Source organism: Hyla sarda, chromosome 3, assembly GCF_029499605.1.
Source record: "Hyla sarda isolate aHylSar1 chromosome 3, aHylSar1.hap1, whole genome shotgun sequence".
NCBI lineage: Eukaryota > Metazoa > Chordata > Amphibia > Anura > Hylidae > Hyla > Hyla sarda.
The window spans coordinates 432,305,122-432,329,044 of record NC_079191.1 but is presented as its reverse complement, the minus strand read 5'-3'; the positions used below and the strand labels follow the sequence as shown (position 1 = coordinate 432,329,044).

Sequence of the window (23,923 nt, the reverse complement as noted above, 5' to 3'; positions counted from 1 at the left end):
GGCTGGTAGGTATGGGGGTGAGTGAGACAGAGGTGTCAGCAGAGATCACTGTGGTCAGACAGAAAGGAAATTCAAAAAGAAAAGGACTTCCTCTGGAACATACAGCAGCTGATAAGTACAGGAATATTTTTAAATACAGGGTGGGCCATTTATATGGATACACCTTAAAAAAACGGGAATGGTTGGTGATATTAACTTCCTGTTTCTGGCACATTAGTATTTGTGAGGGGGGAAACTTTTCAAGATGGATGGTGACCATGGCGGCCATTTTGAATCCAACTTTTGTTTTTTCAATAGGAAGAGGGTCATGTGACACATCAAACTTATTGGGCATTTCAAAAGAAAAACAATGATGTGCTTGGTATTAATGTTACTTTATTCTTTCATGAGTTATTTACAAGTTTCTGACCACTTATAAAATGTGTTCAATGTGCTGCCCATTGTGTTGGATTGTCAATGCAACCCTCTTCTCTATATACTGCTATATACTACTATATACACCACAGGAGAAATGCTAGCACAGGCTTCCAGTATCCATATACACTGCTATATACTACTATATACACCGCAGGAGAAATGCTAGCACAGGCTTCCAGTATCCGTATACACTGCTATATACTACTATATACACCGCAGGAGAAATGCTAGCACAGGCTTCCAGTATCCATATACACTGCTATATACTACTATATACACCGCAGGAGAAATGCTAGCACAGGCTTCCAGTATCCATATACACTGCTATATACTACTATATACACCGCAGGAGAAATGCTAGCACAGGCTTCCAGTATCCGTATACACTGCTATATACTACTATATACACCGCAGGAGAAATGCTAGCACAGGCTTCCAGTATCCGTATACACTGCTATATACTACTATATACACTGCAGGAGAAATGCTAGCACAGGCTTCCAGTATCCGTATACACTGCTATATACTACTATATACACTGCAGGAGAAATGCTAGCACAGGCTTCCAGTATCCATATACACTGCTATATACTACTATATACACCGCAGGAGAAATGCTAGCACAGGCTTCCAGTATCCATATACACTGCTATATACTACTATATACACCGCAGGAGAAATGCTAGCACAGGCTTCCAGTATCCGTATACACTGCTATATACTACTATATACACCGCAGGAGAAATGCTAGCACAGGCTTCCAGTATCCGTATACACTGCTATATACTACTATATACACTGCAGGAGAAATGCTGCACAGGCTTCCAGTATCCGTATACACTGCTATATACTACTATATACACTGCAGGAGAAATGCTAGCACAGGCTTCCAGTATCCATATACACTGCTATATACTACTATATACACTGCAGGAGAAATGCTAGCACAGGCTTCCAGTATCCGTATACACTGCTATATACAACTATATACACTGCAGGAGAAATGCTAGCACAGGCTTCCAGTATCCGTATACACTGCTATATACTACTATATACACGGCAGGAGAAATGCTAGCACAGGCTTCCAGTATCCGTATACACTGCTATATACTACTATATACACCGCAGGAGAAATGCTAGCACAGGCTTCCAGTATCCGTATACACTGCTATATACTACTATATACACTGCAGGAGAAATGCTAGCACAGGCTTCCAGTATCCGTATACACTGCTATATACTAATATATACACCGCAGGAGAAATGCTAGCACAGGCTTCCAGTATCCATATACACTGCTATATACTACTATATACACCGCAGGATAAATGCTAGCACAGGCTTCCAGTATCTGTATACACTGCTATATACTACTATATACACCGCAGGAGAAATGCTAGCACAGGCTTCCAGTATCCGTATACACTGCTATATACTACTATATACACCGCAGGAGAAATGCTGCACAGGCTTCCAGTATCCGTATACACTGCTATATACTACTATATACACTGCAGGAGAAATGCTAGCACAGGCTTCCAGTATCCATATACACTGCTATATACTACTATATACACCACAGGAGAAATGCTAGCACAGGCTTCCAGTATCCGTATACACTGCTATACACTACTATATACACTGCAGGAGAAATGCTAGCACAGGCTTCCAGTATCCGTATACACTGCTATATACTACTATATATACCGCAGGAGAAATGCTAGCACAGGCTTCCAGTATCCGTATACACTGCTATATACTACTATATACACCGCAGGAGAAATGCTAGCACAGGCTTCCAGTATCCGTATACACTGCTATATACTACTATATACACCGCAGGAGAAATGCTAGCACAGGCTTCCAGTATCCGTATACACTGCTATATACTACTATATACACCGCAGGAGAAATGCTAGCACAGGCTTCCAGTATCCGTATACACTGCTATATACTACTATATACACGGCAGGAGAAATGCTAGCACAGGCTTCCAGTATCCGTATACACTGCTATATACTACTATATACACCGCAGGAGAAATGCTAGCACAGGCTTCCAGTATCCGTATACACTGCTATATACTACTATATACACTGCAGTAGAAATGCTAGCACAGGCTTCCAGTATCCGTATACACTGCTATATACTACTATATACACCGCAGGAGAAATGCTAGCACAGGCTTCCAGTATCCGTATACACTGCTATATACTACTATATACACTGCAGGAGAGATGCTGCACAGGCTTCCAGTATCCGTATACACTGCTATATACTACTATATACACTGCAGGAGAAATGCTAGCACAGGCTTCCAGTATCCATATACACTGCTATATACTACTATATACACTGCAGGAGAAATGCTAGCACAGGCTTCCAGTATCCGTATACACTGCTATATACAACTATATACACTGCAGGAGAAATGCTAGCACAGGCTTCCAGTATCCGTATACACTGCTATATACTACTATATACACCGCAGGATAAATGCTAGCACAGGCTTCCAGTATCTGTATACACTGCTATATACTACTATATACACCGCAGGAGAAATGCTAGCACAGGCTTCCAGTATCCGTATACACTGCTATATACTACTATATACACCGCAGGAGAAATGCTGCACAGGCTTCCAGTATCCGTATACACTGCTATATACTACTATATACACTGCAGGAGAAATGCTAGCACAGGCTTCCAGTATCCATATACACTGCTATATACTACTATATACACCGCAGGAGAAATGCTAGCACAGGCTTCCAGTATCCGTATACACTGCTATATACTACTATATACACGGCAGGAGAAATGCTAGCACAGGCTTCCAGTATCCGTATACACTGCTATATACTACTATATACACCGCAGGAGAAATGCTAGCACAGGCTTCCAGTATCCGTATACACTGCTATATACTGCTATATACACTGCAGTAGAAATGCTAGCACAGGCTTCCAGTATCCGTATACACTGCTATATACTACTATATACACCGCAGGAGAAATGCTAGCACAGGCTTCCAGTATCCGTATACACTGCTATATACTACTATATACACCGCAGGAGAAATGCTAGCACAGGCTTCCAGTATCCGTATACACTGCTATATACTACTATATACACCGCAGGATACGGATACTGGAAGCCTGTGCTAGCATTTCTCCTGCGGTGTATATAGTAGTATATATGGATACTGGAAGCCTGTGCTAGCATTTCTCCTGCGGTGTATATAGTAGTATATAGCAGTGTATACCGATACTGGAAGCCTGTGCTAGCATTTCTCCTGTGGTGTATATAGTAGTATATAGCAGTATATAGAGAAGAGGGTTGCATTGACAATCCAACACAATGGGCAGCACATTGAACACATTTTATAAGTGGTCAGAAACTTGTAAATAACTCATGAAAGAATAAAGTTACGTTAAAACCAATCACATCATTGTTTTTCTTGTGAAATGCCCAATAAGTTTGATGTGTCACATGACCCTCTTCATATTGAAAAAACAAAAGTTGGATTAAAAATGGCCGCCATGGTCACCACCAATCTTGAAAAGTTTCCCCCCTCACATATACTAATGTGCCACAAACAGGAAGTTAATATCACCAACCATTCCCATTTTATTAAGGTGTATCCATATAAATGGCGCACCCTGTAGAAGTAATTTACAAATCTGTTTAACTTTCTGGCATCAGTTGGTTTTAAAAAATGTTTTCCAGGGGAGTACCCCTTTAAATGGACAAAGTGTGGGATAAAAGAGGATGTTTTGAACAAAATTTTCTTTCAAAAACATTAACTTTTTTTTTCCTTAAGCTGTGTTCACACTAATTAGCAGTACCACAACTAGTTGCCGCAATGCGTTTTTGATGCATAAAACCGAAATTGAGTGAAAAATTAAACTTGTTGCTTCAAACTACGTTATTTGCGGTAAAGGGTGAAAAAAAACGCTTGTGGTAATTAGTTGCAGTAGGGCTAGTTTGCTGCAATGTGGAAACACACGGCAAAGAGAAAATGGATAATCCGGCTTCCTAAAACTTCAATTCTTAAATCAATCCATTAAAAGTCCAAACAAAAAGTGCAAGATAAAAGCCAAATGAAAAGCTGACGCGTTTCGGTTTACATGAAAACCTTATTCATAGCGATATTCCACAGGGGGAAAAAAACATCCTGCATATATACCTGCTCCCAAAGTAATGGAAAGGTATAAGACACACCCTAATAGGGCGTGTGTTCCGGTAGTAAAAATAATTTATTCAAGCAATTGGCTACTTAGAGGCCGGCATATGTGCTGTATATATTCATGGATATACAAAAAAACTGTATCTTAAAAGGCATCCACTAGTATGGTATAAATGTCAAGTTATATTATAGAGCAGTGGTCTTCAACCTGCGGACCTCCAGATGTTGCAAAACTACAACTCCCACCATGCCCGGACAGCCGTTGGCTGTCCGGGCATGCTGGGAGTTGTAGTTTTGCAACATCTGGAGGTTCGCAGGTTGAAGACCACTGTTATAGAGCATATCAATAAATTTATAAGAGATCATTCTTATAGTTCAATCCCCGTGGATCCAAAACGCCTCCCAGCTGAACACCAGCTGAACCCAGTCACCACCTCGTCCAGGTGGTTTAACTCTTTCCATCCCCTGAATGCTCAGTCCGGTCAAGTCTCCAGCATGTTTTTTCATTTTAATTTTTCTGGTTGTACAACCAACATACTGTAGATTGCAAAGGCTACATGTAGCAAGATCAATTACGTGTGTAGTATGGCAATTTATGATATGTTTTTATACTACCGTATATACTCGAGTATAAGCCGAGTTTTTCAGCACCATTTTTTGTGCCAAAAAATTTCCCCCTCGGCTTATACTCGAGTGAAGAGGAAAAAGAAAAAAAATTGCAGGCATACCGGTGGGGGTGGCGAGGGGATGGGCCCATCTATGCTGCAGGGACTGTCCGACTTCTAGCGGGGAGGGTGAGCCGGTTTGGGCAATCCATCTTGACAGAGAGGCCCTCTTCTCCACTGCGGGCTGGCCCCGGACTAGTGACGCTGCATTGACGCCGCCGTGCAGGGACGTCAGTGCCCAGCAGACATCCGTGATGTCAGGGGCGTCCCTACGTGTCGTCGTCAATGCAGCGCCACTAGTCCAGTGCCAGCCCGCAGCGGTGAAGAGGCCCTCTCTGTCAAGAGATGGCCCGAACCAGCTCACCCTCCCCACTAGAAGTCGGACGGTCCCTGCAGCGACGTTGGACGGCTGCTAGGGAAGGACCGACAGAGCTGCAACTGGGGAGGTGAGTAGAGAACAAGAGAGGGGGGTCTGGATGATGACAGGGGGGTATAAGGGGGATCTGTATGATGGGGGGATGAGGGGGGTCTGGATGATGACAGGGGGGTATAAAGGGGATCTGGATAATGATATGGGGGGCAAGGGGGATCTGTATGATGGAGGGATGAGGAGGGTCTGGATGATGACAGTGGGAATCGGGATGATGACAGAGGAGGGCGGGATGATGACCGTGGGGGGATTGATAAAGGGCGGGAATGATGTATTTCCCACCCTAGGCTTATACTCGAGTCAATAGGTTTTCCTGGGTTTTTGGGGTGAAATTAGGGGCCTCGGCTTATATTCAGAACAGCTAATACTCAAGTATATACGGTATACATGGTGCCAGTAGATGTGGATTTATGTGGATACTTTTACATAGATTGCACCGTGTGTGGCCACATTTGTAACATCCCGTGCAACCAAGCCAGTTTTGTTTTCCTAAGGATTCAGTTCGGAAGTCGCTCAGGGAAAGCTGATTGTATAAAGACTTACCCCTTCGGGGGACAACCCTGACCCCTGCATTTAATATTTTGGACAAAGTCTCATCGTGGTGGAGAACGGGTGTTTTAGAACAATTCGTTTCACTTGTTCAAAATCCGTACTATAGGGTGTACTGAGTGTAAGGGGGTCAGTATGAGAAGGATTCCAGTGATTGTGAGGCCTGTCTTGTATATAGTGTCCTTGGGGTTTGGAGTTGACAATGTTAATAGCACGTTGGACGTCCGTTTGAGCATACCCTCTATCCATTAGATGGTTGGTCTAATGGATCGCGAATATGCTACATTTAATTGTATAGTCTCCGAGTCAGACTCAGTTATAGTGATGGATCTTACATTATACGAAAAACTAGTCCATGAAATGCTTCAGGACCAATCCACATACAGAGAGATTAGATCCGACCCAACCAACATCATTTGAACCAAACTAGAAAAATTGTTACAGAAAGGAACTTGCTTAAACATCATAGCTACTCAACAGAAGGAATACCTCCTACCCACTGCACCGGTTTGTCCCAAAGTATATTTCACCCCCTACTGAGGCCATTTGTGGCAGGGATTAAAGGGGTACTCCAGTGGAAAACTTTTTTTTTTTTTTTTTTTTTTAAATCAACTGGTGCCAGAAAATTAAACAGATTTGTAAATTACTTCTATAAAAAAATCTTAATCCTTCCAGTACATATTAGCTGCTGAATACTACAGAGGCAATTCTTTTCTTTTTGGAACACAGTGCTCTCTGCTGACATCTCTGTCCATTTTAGGAACTGTCCAGAGCAGCATATGTTTGCTATGGGGATTTTCTCCTACTCTGGACAGTTCTCAAAATGGACAGAGATGTCAGCAGAGAGCACTGTGCTCGTGATGTTATCAGAGAGCTCTGTGTTCCAAAAAGAAAAGAATTGCCTCTGTAGTATTCAGCAGCTAATATGTACTGGAAGGATTAAGTTTTTTTTTTATAGAAGTAATTTACAAATCTGTTTAACTTTCTGGCCCCAGTTGATTTAAAAAAAAATAATTAAGTTTTCCACCGATGTACCCCTTTAACTCCTTCCTCTATCAATTGGGAGCATGGTTAGATAACCTCTTACAACCGCTTGCTACCCGCACCCCAGGATACATACAAGATACCAAGTCACTTCTGCAAGTGGTACGAAATATTACAAAATATGCAATGGGGTTATCCTCCGATATAGTATCACTCTATACCTGTTTTCCTCATACCCGGGCAGTCCACGCTATAGCATACCATCTTGATAAATATAGTAATTATACTACAGAACTCAAACAGTACATTCTGGATGTTTTACGTTTTTTGCTTACACACAATTTTCTTCGTTTCAATACACAATATTATTTACAGATAACTGGATGTCCCATCGGAGCCAAATTCTCCCCATCTTTGGAAAATCTGTATATGGCCCACTGGGAGGAGGTCGTCCTCTACAACACCACCAAACCATTTTTCCACCTGATTGGATGGTATGGTAGATACTTGGACGACCTCCTCCTGGTGTAACTTGGTACCCAGAAACAAGCAAATAAATTTGACGAATTCTTAAACCATAATCAATACAATTATTGGGATAATCTCAATTAAAAAAATGTTGGACGTTACATTGATGGGCAAACCCCAACCAATCAAGATTGAAACCAAACTATACCGAAAACCAACTGCTGGTAAAATCTTGCTACATGCCAAGAGCTGTCACCCACGACACGTTATTAAAAACCTCCCTATAGGAGAATTCGTGCGAACAAGGAGGACGTGTTCAGAAACACAGGAGTATCTAAAAATTTGTATAGATATCACCAACCATCTAATGGATAGAGGGTATGCTCAAACGGACATCCAACGTGGTATTAATATTTTCAATTCCAAACCCCAAGAAATACACAAAGGCCCGGAGTGGGGAAGGAGTGAAATAGAATTGAACACTAAACCCCAATCACCAAAGTGATGGGGTATAAAACCCCTACCAATTTATATTCCCCCTCCTACAAAAAATAAAGTGAATTAAAACGTCACTTTTATTTATTATCTATTAAAAAGGTCCAAAAAGTGTATTAGAAATACCAGCACGGTCCCTAAGATCCCAGTGTCCCTCTCCTAAAGGAGTAGTATTTATATAGTCACGTCTGCAGTACGTGTTGAATGGGACCATTTGCTGTTATAAAAACCACAGAAGTTATGTCTCCCCGACATGTTTCGTGGTAGCCACCACATCCTCAGGGGCTATGAGACATACTGATGTGGTGGTTACCATGAAACATGTCGGGGAGACATAACTTCTGTGGTTTTATAACAGCATATGGTCCCATTCAACACGTACTGCAGACGTGACTATATAAATACTACTCCTTTAGGAGAGTGATACTGGGATCTTAGGGACCGTGGTGGTATTTTTAATACACTTTTTGGAAAAAACGTCAGTGCAACTTCCTGCGTTTGGCGTTTCTTCTGGCGTTTTTTCATTTGTGTGGAAATTGCACTTTGGCAGGTTTTTTTTGGTACCCAAAATTTGTTGGTTACTAAAAAAAAAAAAAAAGATGCAATAGTGATGGAAAAAAAATATGTATTTTAACGAAATTTATATTTTTTATAACTAGATTTTAATAAATTTTTAATAATGTGTGTGTGTTTCACTTTGTTTCACAATTTTACATTTTTTTTAGGTAGTACTACTACTTCCAGCATGGAACAGTGTGTTCCATGCTGGGAGTAGTAGTCCTACCTAAAAAAAAAAAAAAAAAAGAAAGAAAAAAATTGAAAAACACGCGCCACACACACACTACATTTTTATTAATGTCGGCTACATTTTTAGGTCCCCACCCGCCCACATAAATTGATCCCTGTTTAAAAATGTTTCCCTTCACTACTATATATATATATATATATATATATATATATATATATATATACCGTGTTTCACCGAAAACAAGACCTAGTCCATGGGTAATCACTCAGCTGGCGGACCGCGGTCCAGATCCGGACCACGGCCGCCAGTAATGCTCGCAGACCCCACATGGCCCCCACAGTAATGTCCGCAGACTCCACACACCTCCCCCCCCCCCCCCCCCCAGGCCACCACAGTAATGCCCGCAGACCCGACACCGCGCCCGGCCACCACAGTGTGGGAATGCCCGCAGACTCCACATCCCCCCGGCCACCCCAGTAATGCCAGCAGACCCCACAGCCCCCCTCGGCCATCCCCCCCCCCCCCCCCGCCTACTTTGGCTGGTCAGCCCCCCATCCTTCACACTCCTGCAGCCCCCCATCATTCACACTCCTGCAGCCCCCCATCCTTCACACTCCTGCAGCCCCCCATCCTCCACACTCCTGCAGCCCCCCATCCTCCACACTGCTACAGCCCCCCATCCTCCACACTCCTGCAGCTCCCCATCCTTCACACTCCTTCAGCCCCCCATCCTCCACACTCCTGCAGCCCCCCATCCTTCACACTCCTGCAGCCCCCCATCCTCCACACTCCTGCAGCCCCCCATCATTCACACTCCTGCAGCCCCCCATCCTTCACACTCCTGCAGCCCCCCATCCTCCACACTCCTGCAGCCCCCATCCTCCACACTGCTACAGCCCCCCATCCTCCACACTCCTGCAGCCCCCCATCCTTCACACTCCTGCAGCCTCCCAGCCTCCACACTGCTGCAGCCCCCCATCCTCCATACTCCTGCAGCCCCCCATCCTTCACACTCCTGCAGCCCCCCATCCTCCACACTCCTGCAGCCCCCCATCCTCCACACTGCTACAGCCCCCCATCCTCCACACTCCTGCAGCCCCCCATCCTTCACACTCCTGCAGCCCCCCATCATTCACACTCCTGCAGCCCCCCATCCTCCACACTCCTGCAGCCCCCCATCCTCCACACTCCTGCAGCCTCCCATCCTCCACACTGCTGCAGCCCCCCATCCTCCATACTCCTGCAGCCTCCCAGCCTCCACACTGCTGCAGCCCCCCATCCTTCACACTCCTGCAGCCCCCCATACCGTAAATATATGCACTTTTTCTCTATCATCATGGTATTCCTTTAAGGAATACCATGATGATAGAGAAAAAGTGCATATATTGCATCTTTTTAACAGTATGCTCATGTAGCACATTTTTAATAAATAGATAAGGGAGTTCATATGCACTTATACAGAAATTACATATATTTTTTGAATGAATGTTCTGTTCTTCTCAAACCTAAATTATTTTAGGGCATAGCTGCATTTGAATTCCTCCGATGCGTAAGCCACTCCACCTATCTTGGACGCAGTGATCACTTCCATTACGGATTTTCCGTTTGTCTCGTTTTTTACATTTGCTAAGTAACTAATGACGTACCAGGTCATGTGACCCAGCATTTCTGTATTTTAACTTGTAAGATTCGTATTACATGTCAGTCTACGATTAAGTACCCAGGTGCAAAATGCGTCAGACATTGTCCTCTGTTTAGTGTTTCTGTCGGATTTTCTAAATAAAAGCAAGCTTTTACCTGCAAACCCAGCGCTGGACAATTCTTCTTTCTACTATTGTGCAAAGCCAAGGGCGGGACCGGCGTGTCCTTGCGCAGGTGTTCCGGATTCGTTTGAAGGGGGGAGCGGCATTACTTGTTGCTTTCTTATAAATATTATTATTATAAAAATATTATTATTATTATTATAAATATTATTACTATTATTATAAATATTATTATTATAAATATTATTATAAATAGTATTATTATAAATATATTATTATTAGAAATACTATTATTATTATAAATAAAATAAATATTATATATATATATATATATATATATATATATATATATATATACTAGCTGAGTACCCGGCGTTGCCCGGTTTTTCCTTCCTAATACTTTTTGGGGAGGAAAATAAACAAAGGCTTTTGACTTCATATCCCATCCTCATATATTGTTGTCATATCCCAACCCCACATCCCGACCTCCTATCCCGACCTCCTATCCCGACCTCCTATCCCGTCCTCCTATCCCCTCCTGCTATCCCGTCCTGCTATCCCGTCCTCCAATCTCGAGCTCCTATCCCGTCGTCCTATCCCGTCGTCCTATCCCGTCGTCCTATCCCGTCCTCCCATCCCGTCCTCCCATCGCGTCCTCCTATCGCGTCCTCCTATCCCGACCTCCTATCCCGGTCCTCCTATCCCGGTCCTCCTATCCCGACCTCCTATCCCGACCTCCTATCCCGACCTCCTATCCCGTCCTCCTATCCCGACCTCCTATCCCGACCCGTAATATGTGTGCCAGGTATTGAAATATCTCCAGCCGTACGGAAGTTATGTGGGAACATACATTTCCCATTTATTTGCATGGGACTTTAAACAAAAAACCCCGACCCTCACAAATGGGGGCAGTTAAGGGTTAAATTAACTATCCTATATTTTTAGTGGACATAAGTAACATGTGACCAAGTATTATCGAAATATCTCCAGCCGTTTGGAAGTTATGCAGTAACATATATTTCCCATAGACTTGCATGAGACTTTAAACATAAACCCCGCCCCTGGCAAATGGGGGTGAATAAGGGTTAAATCACCTATCCTATGTTTGTTGCTGACGTATAAGTAACATGTGACCAAGTTTCATGTTAATATCTTTAGCCGTTTGGAGGTGATGCTGGAAAATACACATATATACATATACATACACATACACACATATACATACAAGGGGGAGATTTATCAAAACCTGTGCAGAGGAAGAGTGGTGCAGTTGCCCATAGCAACCAATCAGATTGCTTCTTTCATTTTCCACAGGCCTCTTTAGAGGCCTGTGGAAAATGAAAGAAGCAATCTGATTGGTTGCTATGGGCAACTGCACCACTCTTCCTCTGCACAGGTTTTGATAAATCTCCCCCACAATATACATACATACATACACATTGAGTTTTATATATATATTTATATATATATTTTTTTTTCTTTTTTTACTGCATATAATATCATGGCTGACTGTGCTATACAGAACTCTCCAGTATACAGCTCAGCTCATGTTTTTACCGTGGGAACTAGAGATGAGCGAACTTACAGTAAATTCGATTCGTCACGAACTTCTCGGCTCGGCAGTTGATGACTTTTCCTGCGTAAATTAGTTCAGCCTTCAGGTGCTCCGGTGGGCTGGAAAATGTGGATACAGTCCTAGGAAAGAGTCTCCTAGGACTGTATCCACCTTTTCCAGCCCACCGGAGCACCGGAAAGCTGAACTAATTTATGCAGGAAAAGTCATCAACTGCCGAGCGGAGAAGTTCGTGACGAATCGAATTTACTGTAAGTTCGCTCATCTCTAGTGGGAACTTATGGGCAGCATATGCAATAGAATGCGTCAGAGATACAAGCTGCAGATACACTAGACAGAGCCACCAGATGTTGCAAAACTACAACTCCCAGCATGCTCGACAGCCGCCTGAGGTTGCACAACTACAACTCCCAGCATGCCTGGACAACCAGTAGATGTTACAAAACTACAACTCCAAACAGCTGTCTGGGCATGCTGGGAGTTGTAGTTTTGCTTGTCCAGACAGCCACCAGATGCTGCAAAATCTGCAAAGCTGCAAAAACTGCTGAATAACAATTCCTAGTATAGCCGGAAAGTCAACAGCTGTCCGGGAATGCTGGGAGTTGTAGTTTTGCAACATCCAGGAGGTCCATTCCCAGCATGCCCGGACAGCCACCAAATGTTACAAAACTACAACTACCAGCATGCCCTGACAGCCAGCAGACGTTGCAAAACTACAACTCCCAGCATGCCCGGACAGCCGTTGGCTGTCCGGGCTTGCTGGGAGTTGTAGTATTGCAACATCTGGAGGTTCACAGTTTGGTGACCACTCCCAAGCATCCTCTGGCAGCCAGCAGATGTTGCAAAACTACAACTCCTAGCATGCCCGATCATGCTACGCTGGGAGTTGTAATTTTGCAACCACTGCCATAATACATAAAAAATGCAATAAACATAACAAAAAAATATATATATATATATATTTTTTTTTATATATATATATATACCTTTTTTAATATATTTTTTTTTGTTTTCCCCTCAGTGGGAACACAACATCAATACACATACAATTGTTTCAAATAAATCATAATCCATTCAAGTATATTTGCCTATAAACAAGTATAGTCATAGTCATAAAATAATGATAAAATAAATAAATAAAAATATCTAAACATAAGGGTGATGGCACACTACAGCTGTTTCTTGCACAATCACATTATTTCATTTTCTATAGATGCGATAAAAAAAAAATTTAAAATTGCAATTTAAAAAAATGCAATTAAATAAAATTTAAAATTGCAGGATCACGTTATTCATTTTCTCAAAATACAATAAAAATGTAAAAAAAAAAAAAAACAATTACTAAAAATGGAATGACATTTAAAAATTGCAGGATCACGGTTTTAATTTTCTTAAAATACTATAAAATAAAAAAATTTAAATAACATTTTTTTTTTAAATTCAATTAAATAAAATTTTAAATTAAAGGATCCCGTTATTAATTTTCTCAAAATACGATAAAATAAATAAATTAAAAATGCAAGTGAATGGAAATTAAGAAAAAAATGCAATATAAATGCTATGAATTTTTTATTTTATTTTTTTACCTTTTTTCCATTGACAAAAAATATCAATTCATCTGACAGGTTGTGAGGGTCAGGGGTTTCTTGTTGATATTTGACCATCTCTGCAGCAGATGTGGCGGTGCATACAGATCAGCAGAACATCAGTCCTCAGGCACAGACAGTGCACAATAAATGACTGCCAGATACTGCACTTTGTACTATCTACATTTAGTCGGGGTGGAGCAGGACAGCCCACGCCGGGAGCCAATGATCTGACATACAGGATTTTGCAGAAGCCTCAGCCGGGCCAAGTCAGTTCATACATTGAAGATGCTCCGTGATACATTGGTTACAGGTTACGTTTTCACAGGATCTCCACCGCGGTGAATCGGTTTTCTGGACTCCGTAAAATCCTCTTTACAAGACTGAGATATTGACTCCAGACCCTTCTGTCAGCACAACAAAAGGGTCTCACAGGGTCATCCTGAAAATACATTTATTTCACCAATTTTAAGGTCTGGTCAAAGGCCGTCAGCTGATGGAGCCAACTCCCAGCATGCTGTCCGGCAACAGCTGGAGGCACCCTGGTTAGGAAACACTGGGGTTGTGGAGGTCAGACTTGCACCAAAGGGCGTCTTTCCCACTGGAGGACCCAGCAGAGCAATGCATTTACCCTGACAGGCCATCGATATTCATGGGGTATTCCGGTATCAGAAAATTGGGTTTTAAAACCAAACTACCCACATGATACTGTGTTCGAGGGTGTGATGAGGGCAGATGGAATTACCCTAGGAGCAGATGGCATTAAGCCCTTGTGTTCGTGATGCCAGGGCGTGGTTTAACCTCTTCACCACCCAAAGGAATACCGCTGGATCCTGGGCTAGGTATGGGGGCAAATAAGGAGGTCCTTGGGTCACGTGTTACCCACAAGCCTTTGTGATGGTGATTGACTTCAGTAATGGACCAATTAGCACTAGTCCAGCCCCTGCCCATATAAGGGAGCTGTAGCCAATTATTGCTCTCTTGGGTTGCTGCTCTCATGGATGCCGGACTAGCAGGTCGGATCTGCGCAACTTTCAAAGACACGTTAGGCCGCAAAAAAAACTCCCGGCCTCAGCTGAACTAAAACCTTGAGTTCTAAACTACCCCCTCTAATGCTAGCGTCACTACTGGACCGCAGCTAATCCCCTAAATCCAGTGGAACAGCGCATAATACCTAAAGACTCTAAATTGCTAAAGTCCCAACCTTTGTCAATCTCCAGAGAAAGCAGTTGTATGCATAGAGACTGTTCCGTTATTGAAGCTTGCAGAAAATCTTCAGTAAAAGTTATACCTGTTTCAGAAAACTCTCCGTTGTGGACAATCTATTATTATCTACCTCCCTATCGCTCTTGGGAAGGGTGGCGGCAGGAGAAGCATTACTGAGGAGCCCTCACCCTGGTGTCACGAGTAGCAAGAGTTATGTCTCTTAATGGTCTATTCACATGTACAATATTCGGCGCAGATTTGATGCGCAGGATTTTCTGCTGCAAATTTCAATGTAAAGTGAATGATTGAACACAGCTTAAAATCCTACACATCAAATCTGCGCAGAATACTGTATGTGTGAATGGACCCTAAAAGGCGAGGAGGGGGGGGGGAAATTCAAAAATTAAACATTTGCTGTGTCCTCAAGGGTTAACCTGAAAAAAAAACATAAGAGCCAGCTACGTGTGAGTTATTACCCTAGGGATCTAGCCAAGAATGTTTTTTTTTTTATTCAGTGAGAGCAAGAATAAAAATGTTTAACACGGTGAAATACAAAGTATATTAGAGAGTTGTAAATCTTGGTGTTATAATCTGTATGCACTAAAGCAGTGATGTCCAAACTATGGCCCTCCAGATGTTGCAAAACTACAACTCCCAGCATGGCGCTGAAAAAAAAGCTAAAATGCAAAGTCAGCCATGTCAACACCATCAGGAGCCAAAGGGCAGCTGTTCCGTTGTTTCACAACCCGGTACAAGGTGTGTTTTAGTTGTGTGCTTTTGGTGGTTTGTTTTAAAGGGGTACTCCAGCCCCTATCAAAAGGACCCCCACCGCTGGGGACCCCCGCAATCTGTCATTCTGCACCCACCTTTGTGAGCTCTTCGCAGCGCTGGAGGCTCCGAGTGTGAAGCGTGACGACCACGGAGCCCCATGGTCCGGCCCCGTGGTCGTCACGCTTTACACTCGGAGCCTCCATCGATGCGAAGAGCTCACAAAGGTGGGTGCTGAATGACAGATTGCGGGGGTCCCCAGCGGTGGGACCCCCACGATCATACATGTTATCCCTATCCTTTTGAATGCATTAGGGCCAGAGTACCTGTCGTCAAAAAACGTATTGATATGTTATAGCTGATTGTATATAGAACAACTTTCTAATAGGATTTTTTTTTTTTAAATGCTTCCTTTAAGGTGTATTTTTATTTAAAGGTGTATTTTGCATTGATTACGCGAGGAGCTCAGCGCAGCTCCCCGCCTGTCAATCAGACAGGCGGGAGCGCTGTGCTAACTTGCATACCCCGCAGCGCTCTGTACACTGAGGACAAGCGGGGCTCTGTACACTGAGGACAAGCGGCGCTCTGTACACTGAGGACAAGCGGCGCTCTGTACACTGAGGACAAGCGGGGCTCTGTACACTGAGGACAAGCGGGGCTCTGTACATTGAGGACAAGCGGGGCTCTGTACACTGAGGACAAGCGGGCTCTGTACACTGAGGACAAGCGGGGCTCTGTACACTGAGGACAAGCGGGGCTCTGTACACTGAGGACAGGCGGGGCTCTGTACACTGAGGACAAGCGGTGCTCTGTACACTGAGGACAAGCGGGCTCTGTACACTGAGGACAAGCGGGGCTCTGTACACTGAGGACAAGCGGGGCTCTGTACACTGAGGACAGGCGGGGCTCTGTACACTGAGGACAAGCGGCGCTCTGTACACTGAGGACAGGCGGGGCTCTGTACACTGAGGACAGGCGGGGCTCTGTACACTGAGGACAAGCGGGGCTCTGTACACTGAGGACAAGCGGGGCTCTGTACACTGAGGACAAGCGGGGCTCTGTACACTGAGGACAAGCGGGGCTCTGTACACTGAGGACAAGCGGGCTCTGTACACTGAGGACAAGCGGGGCTCTGTACACTGAGGACAAGCGGGGCTCTGTACACTGAGGACAGGCGGGGCTCTGTACACTGAGGACAAGCGGGGCTCTGTACACTGAGGACAGGCGGGGCTCTGTACACTGAGGACAGGCGGGGCTCTGTACACTGAGGACAGGCGGGGCTCTGTACACTGAGGACAAGTGGGGCTCTGTACACTGAGGACAAGCGGGGCTCTGTACACTGAGGACAGGCGGGGCTCTGTACACTGAGGCTAAGCGGGGCTCTGTACACTGAGGACAGGCGGGGCTCTGTACACTGAGGACAAGGGGGGCTCTGTACACTGAGGACAAGCGGGGCTCTGTACACTGAGGACAAGCGGGGCTCTGTACACTGAGGACAGGCGGGGCTCTGTACACTGAGGACAGGCGGGGCTCTGTACACTGAGGACAGGCGGGGCTCTGTACACTGAGGACAGGCGGGGCTCTGTGCACCCAGCAGGCTTCAGTGATGTAGCGCCTACTGGGGCATGCCCACATCCTTCTGCCGGCGGCAGTTGACATTAGCAAGGAGAGAGGAAAGATACAGAGCTTTTTAAAGCTCTTAAAACATTTTGAAGGGCAGGGGGGTGTTAGGAGTAGTTAGGGGACATAGCCTGGGTTAGTTTTAGAAAAGTTTAAAAAGTTTATTTAGCGACAGGTACTCTTTAATAATAGTTCTACTTAAGAAAAAAAAAAAAAAAGCTAATTTTTTTTTGCCAATGTGAAGTCATCCATAGTAAAGTTTGATCACTATTTGTCTGGTCCTCAGAATATATACACTGCTCAAAATAAAGGGAACACTTAAACAACACAATGTAACTCCAAGTTAATCCCACTTCTGTGAAATCCCACTGTCCACTCAGGAAGCAACACTGATTGACAATCAATTTCACATGTTGTTGTGCAAATGGAACAGACAACAGGTGGAAATTATAGGAAATTAGCAAGACACCCCCAATAAAGGAGTGGTTCTGCAGGTGATGACCCCAGACCACTTCTCAGTTACTTTGCTTCCTGGCTGATGTTTTCACTTTTGAATGCTGGTGGTGCTTTCACTCTAGTGGTAGCATGAGACAGAGTCTACACCCCACACAAGTGGCTCAGGGAGTTCAGCTCATCCATGATGGCACATCAATGCGAGCTGTGGCTAGAAGGTTTGCTGTGTCTGTCAATGTAGTGTCCAGAGCATGGAGGCGCTACCAGGAGACATGCCAGTACATCAGAAGACGTGGAGGAGGCCAACAACCCAGCAGCAGGACCGCTTCCTCCGCCTTTGTGCAAGGAGGAGCATTGCCAGAGCCCTGCAAAATGACCTCCAGCAGGCAACAAATGTGCATGTGTCCACTAAGACGGTCAGAAACAGACTCTATGAGGGCCCAACGTCCACAAGTGGGGGTAGTGCTTACAGCCCAACACTATGCAGGACGTTTGGCATCTGCCAGAGAACACCAAGATTGGCAAATTGCCCACTGGTGCCCTGTGCTCTTCACAGATGAAAGCAGGTTCCCACTGAGCACATGTGACAGACGTGACAGAGTCTGGAGATGCCGTGGAAAATGTTCTGCTGCCTGCAACATCCTCCAGCATGACCGGTTTGGCGGTGGGTAAGTAATAGTGCGGGGTGGTATTTCTTTGGGGAGCCGCACAGCTCTCCATGTGCTTGCCAGAGGTAGCCTGACTGCCATTAGGTACCGAGATGAGATCCTCAGACCCCTTGTGAGACCATATGCTGGTGCGGTTGGCCCTGGGTTCCTCCTAATGCAAGACAATGCTAGACCTTATGTGGCTGGAGTGTGTCAGCAGTTCCTACAAGAGGAAGGCATTGATGCTATGGACTGGCCGCCCGTTCCCCAGACCTGAATCTGATTGAGCACATCTGGGACGTCTCGCTCCATCCACCACAGACTGTCCAGGAGTTGGCGGATGCTTTAGTCCAGGTCTGGGAGGACATCCCTCAGGAGACCATCCTCCACCTCATCAGGAGCATGCCCAGGGATTGTAGGGAGGTCATACGGGCACGTGGGGGCCACACACACTACTGAGCCTCATTGTGACTTGTTTTAAGGACATTACATAAAGTTGGATCAGCCTGTAGTGTGGTTTTCCACTGTGATTTTGAGTGTGACCCCATATCCAGACCTCCATGGGTTGATACATTTGATTTCCATTGATCATTTTTGTGTGATTTTGTTGTCAGCACATTCAACTATGTAAAGACGAAAGTATTTCATACGATTAGTTCATTCATTCAGATCTAGGATGTGTTATCTTAGTGTTTCCTTTTTCTGGATAAACAACATCTGAATGCGAATAAATGATTGATGAGAAGTTTATTGGAGTTTACTGCTCTCTGGTTATTTACATGAGCCACACAGTGTCCAAAATGTGCCCAAGAAAAAGCATAGGATGCCCCTTTATCCTTCAATGTTGAATATAACTAGTATAATACTGCCTCCTATGTACAATAATATAACTACTGTAATACTGCTCCTATATACAAGAATATAACTACTATAATACTGCTCCTATATACAAGAATATAACTACTATAATACTGCTCCTATGTACAAGAGTATAACTACTATAATACTGCTCCTATATACAAGAATATAACTACTATAATACTGCCTCCTATATACAAGAATATAACTACTATAATACTGCTCCTATATACAAGAATATAACTACTATAATACTGCCCCCCTATATACAAGAATATAACTACTGTAATACTGCTCCTATATACAAGAATATAACTGCTATAATACTGCTCCTATATACAAGAATATAACTACTATAATACTGCTCCTATATACAAGAGTATAACTACTATAATACTGCTCCTATGTACAAGAGTATAAATACTATAATACTGCTCCTATATACAAGAATATAACTACTATAATACTGCCTCCTATATACAAGAATATAACTACTATAATACTGCTCCTATATACAAGAATATAACTACTATAATACTGCCTCCTATATACAAGAATATAACTACTATAATACTGCTCCTATATACAAGAATATAACTACTATAATACTGCTCCTATATACAAGAATATAAATACTTTAATACTGCTCCTATATACAAGAATATAACTACTATAATACTCCCTCCTATACACAAGAATATAACTACTATAACACTGCTCCTATATACAAGAATATAACTACTATAATACTGCTCCGATATACAAGAATATAACTACTATAATACTGCTCCTATATACAAGAATATAACTACTATAATACTGCTCCTATATACAAGAGTATAACTACTATAATACTACTCCTATGTACAAGAGTATAACTACTATAATACTGCTCCTATATACAAGAATATAACTACTATAATACTGCCTCCTATATACAAGAATATAACTACTATAATACTGCTCCTATATACAAGAATATAACTACTATAATACTGCCTCCTATATACAAGAATATAACTACTATAATACTGCTCCGATATACAAGAAAATAACTACTATAATACTGCTCCTATATACAAGAGTATAACTACTATAATACTGCTCCTATGTACAAGAGTATAACTACTATAATACTGCTCCTATATACAAGAATATAACTACTATAATACTGCCTCCTATATACAAGAATATAACTACTATAATACTGCTCCTATATACAAGAATATAACTACTATAATACTGGCTCCTATATACAAGAATATAACTACTATAATACTGCTCCTATATACAAGAATACAACTACTATAATACTGCCCCTATATACAAGAATATAACTCCTATAATACTGCTTCTATATACAAGAATATAACTACTATAATACTGCTCCTATATACAAGAATATAACTACTATAATACTGCCTCCTATATACAAGAATATAACTACTATAATACTGCCTCCTATATACAAGAATATAACTACTATAATACTGCCTCCTATATACAAGAATATAACTACTATAATACTGTCTCCTATATACAAGAATATAACTACTATAATACAATGGCAAGTAGAAATGAAGGTAGACGGACGACTCACCCAGGTAGCAAAAATATCTTCTTTATTCAAGGCTTGCAGCTTAAAATAACAGCAGGTTCAGGGGGGTCTGTCAGCAGGAACGCAGGGCTGTGGAGTGCAACCTGGTTGCACTCCACAGCCCTGCGTTCCTGCTGACAGACCCCCCTGAACCTGCTGTTATTTTAAGCTGCAAGCCTTGAATAAAGAAGATATTTTTGCTACCTGGGTGAGTCGTCCGTCTACCTTCATTTCTACTTGCCATTGTATGAAAGACTTTGTCCTTTATAGACGTAGACGCTCCCCATAGCATTTAGTACAGCAGGTTACATACCCCGGATAGTCCGGACAGGATAATTTGACTCACAGTCGAGTAGACAGTGCCTGGTGCTCTTCTCTTTATTACATAACTACTATAATACTGCTCCTATATACAAGAATATAACTACTATAATACTGCTCCTATATACAAGAATATAACTACTATAATACTGCTCCTATATACAAGAATATAACTACTATAATACTGCTCCTATATACAAGAATATAACTACTATAATACTGCCTCCTATATACAAGAATATAACTACTATAATACTGCTCCTATATACAAGAATATAACTACTATAATACTGCTCCTATATACAAGAATATAACTACTATAATACTGCTCCTATATAAGAATATATATATATATATATATATATATATATATATATATATATAGCTTAACCAGCTGAATTACCAGCTAAACCGAGGGTTTATATAAATAAAGCATAGACAAGCATATTCCACAGCTGAGGATTTGGTACAATTGCATCCAGTCTAGACAATCTTTGGTGAGATAAATACATCTGCAGCGCGAATATCTCCATTGACTGGTCTATATCCAGCGCTGTCTGTAGATAACAGTACATAGTAAACAGATGGGATACAGTAGTAGTGAACCCGAAGCTGTGAATGTTTCCATTTACTGACAGGAAGCAGGAATCTTAATATTGGGGAAGGATTGAGACACAAACTCTATTAGAAAGTTGTAGAACTTTGTATTATACAATGATGAATGTTTGTGGTGATTCCCGGGATTTACGTAAGCGTTGTCTCCCATGACACAGATCTCCATCTCCGCTTCACACTTGTGATTTCTCGCTCTTTCATGGTCTCCTCCTCTATAATGGATCTCTATGGGGTCATCATCTGATTTCACACGTCTTCCTGTGCTGATACCAGGGTTATGTATGGGGGGAGATTTATCAGAACCCGTCCAGAGGATAAGTTACCCCATTGGCCATAGCAACCAATCAGATCGCTTCTTTCATTTCGTCAGAGGCCTTTTCAAAAATGAAAGAAGCGATCTGATTGGTTGCTATGGGCAATGGGGCAACTGCAAAATGGAAGAAGCAATCTGATTGGGAGCTATGGGCAACTGCAAAATGAAAGAAGCGAGCTGATTGGTTGCTATGGGCAACGGGACGACAACTTTTCCTTTGCACAGGTTTTGATAAATCTCCCCCTCTGGGGGAGATTTATCAAAACCTGTGCAAAGGAAAAGTTGTCGTCCCGTTGCCCATAGCAACCAATCAGCTCGCTTCTTTCATTTTTAACAAGGTCTCTGCAAAATGAAAGAAGCGATCTGATTGGTTGCTATGGGCAATGAGGCAACTTTTCCTCTGGACGGGTTCTGATAAATCTCCACCAATAGCGTTGGTCTGTATCAGGATTATGCTATGTTTACATGGTGGAATGTCCGCACGGAGAACATGCTGGCACTAGGACCGCTCAGAAATGCGCCGTCTCATAGAATCCACTGAGGGGGCCTAACTACTACAGTATATTGAGTTCAGTGTGGAGGTCTTAAAGGGGGTACTCTGCCCCTAGACATCTTATCCCCTATCCAAAGGATAGGGGATAAGATGCCTGATTGAGGGGGTCCGGTCGCTGGGGACCCCCGCAATCTTAGCTGCGGCACCCCAGAAATCCGGTGCACAAAGCAAACTTTGCTCCATGCCGGATGACTGGCGATGCGAGGCGGAGACTCGTGATGTCACGGTCACGCCCCTCTCGTGACGTCACAGCCATGCCCCCTAAATGCAAGTCTGTGGGAGGGGGCGTGATGGCTGCCCATACACTAGCATTGAGGTGGGCGTGGCCATGATATCACGAGTGGGGTGTGGCCGTGACGTCACGAGCCTCCGGCTCAGCACCTGACGCTCTAAATGAACTCCGGGTGTAGCAGAGAGATCGCGGGGGTCCGCAAGGCAGGATCCCTGCGATCAGACATCTTATCCCCTATCCTTTGGATAGGGGATAAGATGTCTAGGGGCGGAGTACCACTTTAACTACTATATAGGGCAATATAGGGGGGACTGACTAGAAATTGGGGGAAGTATTAGGGGCCTAATTACTATTTGGGAGCACAGTTATGGAAACACAAGACCCATGGCCCTTTGAAGACAACCATATGGCAATGTTGTCCTTTGTGAATGTGGTGCCCAATACCGTATTACATACCGTACCTAGTGTGGTGGTCCCCAAAGTCAGAGTATCTACGCTCGGGTAAGGTCCCCCAGGTGGGACAGCCCCTAGTCGCCTCTTCTCTACTCTAATTCTACAATGTTGATACATGTACATATTTAGTAATAATGTATATTTAATATAATGTATAGTACTTACCTTGTTTAGCGTCGCAGGACCTTCGGTCATGTGACCATGTTAATATCCTCTATGGTATGTTGACATTGGAGTCATTATTTGCCACGTGCCTAGCCCAGGATTCAGCAGCCATACCTCGGGTGGTGCAGAGGTTAAAAATACAAGGGGTTCATGCCATCTGCCCCTAGGGTAATAACATTTGCCCTCATCACACCCCCACCACATCTTTTGGCATCCTACGAACAGGATACGGGAGTGTGCCTTATGCAAAAAGTA

General features: G+C 43.2%; 1 protein-coding gene across 8 annotated transcripts in view; it reads right to left on the bottom strand.

Annotated features, from left to right (window-relative positions):
• XDH (xanthine dehydrogenase) overlaps positions 1 to 23,923 on the bottom strand; it is a 181,965-nt gene that overhangs the window by 79,228 nt on the left and 78,814 nt on the right. The window contains exon 1 of one of the 8 annotated variants that reach the window (XM_056568522.1): positions 22,276 to 22,304. The exons of 4 other annotated variants lie outside the window; for them this stretch is intronic. In XM_056568522.1, the coding sequence (XP_056424497.1) occupies positions 22,276 to 22,287 (12 nt within the window). In that variant the 5' untranslated portion in view covers positions 22,288 to 22,304. Of the gene's footprint in view, positions 1 to 10,742; positions 10,868 to 13,867; positions 13,987 to 22,085; positions 22,244 to 22,275; positions 22,305 to 23,923 lie in introns of those variants that run through there. 3 more of the 8 variants (XM_056568520.1, XM_056568519.1, XM_056568527.1) reach the window with 3 other exon arrangements.